General features: G+C 40.0%; 1 protein-coding gene across 1 annotated transcript; it reads left to right on the top strand.

Annotated features, from left to right (window-relative positions):
• Nucleotides 1–886: 886 nt before the first annotated feature.
• Nucleotides 887–3,248, top strand: LOC104082079 (protein FAM72A-like; the record flags this gene model as incomplete). Its single annotated transcript, XM_009585053.1, has 3 exons — nucleotides 887–1,005; nucleotides 2,114–2,238; nucleotides 3,154–3,248. Coding segments are annotated over 3 exons (339 nt in total), but the record flags the coding sequence as incomplete, so codon positions are not given.
• Between the last annotated feature and the right edge of the window lie 1,832 nt (nucleotides 3,249–5,080).

Below are 5,080 nucleotides of genomic sequence, written 5' to 3'. Positions count from 1 at the left end.
CAGCCTTGGGGCCGCGGCCTCCCCCGCAGGGATCTGCCGAGCGGGGCTGACAAGGCGGCGCGGCCCTCACCGGCCGGTCGGCTCCCTGAAGGTCACCCCCGAACTCTGCTGTCACCGGGAAGAGGGCCCCAAAGCGCACGGTTCAACCCGTTCCTCCATTTCCAGTTCCACCGGGCTCTCCTTCAGCCCTGGGGAAGCCACGGCGAGAGCAAGGCTGTCCCTCGTCTAGCAAATCGAAAGTCTAATTTAATCTATTCGTGGGGAAGACGTAGGCTCAGGAAGCCACGGGGAGTTCCTCCAGCTCCTTCCTCAAGCAAAGATTAGAATTTGAAATAAATATCTGTAAACAGAACAAACCTGATCTTGCACTGGTTCCAGAACGACTCTCCTCCGAGTTGGTTGCATGTTGCTTTCCCATAACAATATTTGAATACTAAGGAAATAAGATTGCAAAATAACATGTTAATAAGTAAGTATGGGTTAAAAAGGAGATAAGAAATCAAAGGTTTGGTTTTAAATGTCCTAGCCTTTAAGCTATTGTTCGGTAGCCTTAGCTGAGATTTGCCAGGAACTGGGGCGATGTCTATAATCAGATTTCTGACTGATGGTGCCACGCAGCCAGCAGCAGGGCCCAAGCATGCAAGCGTTGGTAAGTACTAAGAGAAGCAGTGCTTTCTGGTCTAATTTGAGAGGACTTATGATATATTCGTGTAATGTCACATGGGTCTCTTTCTGTTTCCATATGAGTATGGCTGGTAGCTGATAGGAAAATGCAATTGTGTGGTCTTGGGAAAGTTGAAAAAGAACCACACAAGACTGTAATGGTAACACCACTTTGTTGTTACTTCAGACCTGTATTATCAAAACATTACAGTTGTAATCATAGCCACAACTAAACTTCTGTATTTTTACTTTTTTCCCATCTAGTACTGTTGATTTCATCGGAAGCTGCTATTTTACTGAAATCTGCAAATGCAAACTGAAGAACATCGCGTGTTTAAAGTGGTAAGCATGCCATTCAATGACACTAACACCTCCTCAAGCACGCCGCAATACTGCTTAACCTTCTCACTGTAGACTACTGCAGTGCAAGAGTTAAGGGATGAATGAACAGATTGCATACTCTATTTCAAATTTAATGCTGCTTGATAGAAACCCAGCCCGCTACTTCTGGGCATGGCTGCCAGTCTATTTCTGTGCAAGTCCCAAGTGGAAATGTGACAACCTTGTCAGTAGTCTGAGTATATGGGAAAGCTTGCATGCCACCTGCCTGATTAAATGTCTGCTTCAACACTGAGATAATTGTGTGAATAAGGCTGCAGTAAGAAGTAGTTACTCATATTCTAATTAATAGAACATCCTCTTGGCAGATCTAGTTGTTGCTAGCAGATGGAACATGCTGTCACTAAAGTTCTTGGAGTTCTTTTATCCTCTTTATTAATGCCTGATATTTAAAAGTAAAAACAACTCTCAGATAGCTCACAGTTATTTGAGACGATCCTTCCAGCTTCATAATCAAGACTTTTACCTTGTTCAGATTTAAACAGTGGGGGGGTTGTGATAGGAACACAGTATGTTTTAGACAGAAGTAGAGAAACAGAAGGATCTCACCAGAGTGCGTGACTGAGAAAGTAGAAAAAAGGTTGTTCTAGGTTTCAACATAGGAGAGTAGATAAGGCTTCGATATTCTTGGCCTCATTACTCCTAGTACTGATACTCTCCCATGCACAGTGCTTCTGTACCGATGGATTTTTATGTGCATGATGAACTTCTACATTGATCCCAATGGAATCACAGGCCTTGCAAAAAAAAAAAAAAACAACACACACCACCATTTGTTGGTATGTAAACTAATCTGAATTACACAATTTAGGTTACTAAATGGTTCTCTGTACCAAATATCTACAACTTAGATATTCTGTAGCTCCTGACAGATGTTCCCTAAATATTTAAGACGCTTGTTTAACTATGTTCCCTTAACTTTATCAAAATAGAAGCATTACATAATGGGCTGGTACTGTGGCTAGTTAACATTAGTTTGAGCTGGAAAAGCCAACAACATCTCTCTTTTCATCAGGCGTTTGTGTTGCTCATTATTTCACTTGTCTTTCAGTGGTAACATTGTCGGTTATCATGTGATTTCTCCCTGCAAACCTTGCCTGCTGTCCTGTAATAATGGCCACTTCTGGATGTTTCATAGCCAAGCAGTCTTTGGCATCAACAGACTAGACCCTTCTGGTAAGGGACACATATGTTTCCTTCTCTTCCCTAAACTCGTGAATTCCAAGTCCTCCGTCTAATGAGGCATCTCAATATAGTTAAAGCATATGGAGGGAATGTAACATATGGAGGCGTAAGGCAAGCGTTACTGGATTGCTAATCTAGCAAACTACTTTGGGGGAGGTAGTTATACCTACTTTGTAAATTAAAATTTCTAAGTGGAAATTCATCTTCATCAGAAAACTTAACCTACCCTTCTGTGGGGAGAAAGCAGGATTTTCTGAAGCAATATTATAACTAGTATAAACACAGCCACCAGCCACTATTTATAGCGGTATGTATAGCTTTACTGTGTATTAAGCAGCTGTCCAATGGGCACTCTTTTTGGGTGAGTCATGTTGTCACTTTGACCCTATATAACTGAGTCCTCATTAGCTCAAGCTGAAGTTACAGCTCATGCTAGCCAGTTCCTTCAGCTAAGTGCTGTTTGGATGCCAAGTGTCTAGCATAATTTGCCTTAAGTCCTCAGGAATGCATAGCGTTCTGACAAATCATTTCTCCTCCCTGCAGATGGGGGTAACTTATTGTCTAAACCTTTCAGTGTCACCTGTGTTTCAGATCAATGCATTTAAAAATAAATCAGCCATCAGGGGATTATCAATAGCTACATGAATTAGCTATATAAATACATCTGTGGGCAGGGACTTATTCTTTGAACTATGCTGTAAACAACAACACTTAACAAGATCACTTTGGAAGAAAAATAGGAAATAGTCTAGATATATTTATCATGAACGCGACTTAACCAGGTTTTGCAATGATTAGAGTAGTTATTTTCTCTGAAAATAAACAGTTGTGCAACTTAAAAATAAGGTCACAATCCAAAAATACTTCTTTTTTTCCTCCTTTGTCTTCTTACCTCTTTCCTACCAGGTGTGAATGTATTGCTCTGGGGCAACTTGCCAGATTTGGAGGAAAGCACAGATGAAGATATGTCCTGCATCTCTGAGGAGGAGTATATCAGATAAACGTTATCTACAATATACTACAGTATCTTCCCTAGATTCGTTGCATTGCTGTTTGGTTTGGATTTTTTTTCCCCTGCTGGCCCATCAGAGCTTAAACAATACAGGAAACCAGGAAATATGGAAAGCAATCCTAAAAAAGGAAGGTATCATCTTCCTCTTTCACTGTAGCCTTCCTTAGACTCTTGAATCTGCCTAGTGTGTATCTTCTGAGACATGCCTTGGTTAGATACAGAAATAAGGATGGAAGGTGCATTTACTGAGGTCTAGGTCCGTTTTGTTTTTTACATTTAAGTCTCAACAGTTGTTAATCCTTCTTAACTGTATTTTTTCTTCTTTCCGAAAACAGTATTCACAGAGCAAAGTCCTTCAGTTGCTCTAAGTACAGCTTAAAAATCCTAAGAAACAGTGAGTCTGGCTGATGAAGTTCTGAAAGAGCTCCGCTTTTGTGGTCACACGGACCATTGCCCAGAGCTTCTATTCGGAGTATACAGAGTTGCTGAATAAGTGGTTTAAAGTACTGGAGCTTTGGCTCTACAATCTGGCTCTCCTGCTTTTAGCATCTTGTTCTCTGGGCATCTGAGGCATGCTAGGATGCTCCTGAATGTGGACTCTCACAGAGTCTTCCCATCTTCATCTTTCAGTACTTTTAGGATCATGTTTCTGTAGAGATCAAGTTCATTTTTTTTTTCCCTGATAAAACCTAAATACTGAAGTTACTTAATGTGTAATATAACTTCAGTACTACACTGGAGTTTTTATTAAGGCCAACAATAAAATCCATCCAGTTTTATGTGTTAATTTTTTCCCCTTATAGGATAGGCATCCCTCCAAAACAGAACTCAGTCATCGGGGGGGGGGGGGGGGGGGGGGGTGGAAAAGAGATCAGGTTAAATAATTGGTGTTCATGCCTAACCTTACATCCTGAAGCATACGGACAATTTGGTTCCCGTACGAAGTAATGGATTCAAAGCTCATTATCTGAGTTGTTACATCCATAGTATTTAACTTATGAACTAAATACTGTCCCCTTCAGCTAGTCACCTGAAGGATCACCTTTAGAAAATTCAAGGTACAATCATATAAGAGAACAGAGTACATTTTTAAATTTGGATCGATGCTGAATAAATCGTTCTATAGCCTCTTGTGATACTTAGAAGAGGTGCAATGAAGGCAGATCTGAATTGTCTTAGTATTTTTACTGTATGTTATATATTTCTTAATTAATGGTACTACCTCTTCTGCATTGTTTAAATATATATTGGTATATATACGTGCGTGTGTGTGTATGTATGTCTTGTTTTGAATTCCAGTGTTATGTCTGCTCATTAAATAAAAGTTTTGGACTACATAGTCTTCTGGGCTGTAATAAATATGGATGTGTAATGATACCAGATAATCAAAACAATGAAATAGCATCTTGCATTAAGCTAGTTGAATAATTAGGTTCTTACTACTATGATTTTGCTTTAGAGATGCCCCAAAAATCACCTCCTTTTTAGGTTGACAAACCTGACAGTTTCTCAGTCTTAAAGGTCTTTAGTCAGTTAACTCTTCTATAACACAACATCCCATTTTTTGCCAGTTTTCTATGCTGCATGAATTTGCTCATGTTGTGACTACAGTATTAAGCTGGCAAGGTGACATCTCACACAAAGATTTTTCCAACAGAATTCATGAGCTAAAAATACATCTGATTGTTTTTGTGTAAGTAGCACAACAGTTCAAATAAAATTCCCATAGTATAATTCTGCTCTGTTGCAAGTTCAGCGCTTGCCATCTATAACCTTCACAATTCCGAGTCAGTGGCAGAGCTGACTGGAGAGCTATTCTCC

Source organism: Fulmarus glacialis, unplaced genomic scaffold, assembly GCF_000690835.1.
Source record: "Fulmarus glacialis isolate BGI_N327 unplaced genomic scaffold, ASM69083v1 scaffold38980, whole genome shotgun sequence".
Lineage (NCBI taxonomy): Eukaryota > Metazoa > Chordata > Aves > Procellariiformes > Procellariidae > Fulmarus > Fulmarus glacialis.
Note: the sequence above shows the minus strand (reverse complement) of the source record. Positions and strands in the feature narration are given on the sequence as shown.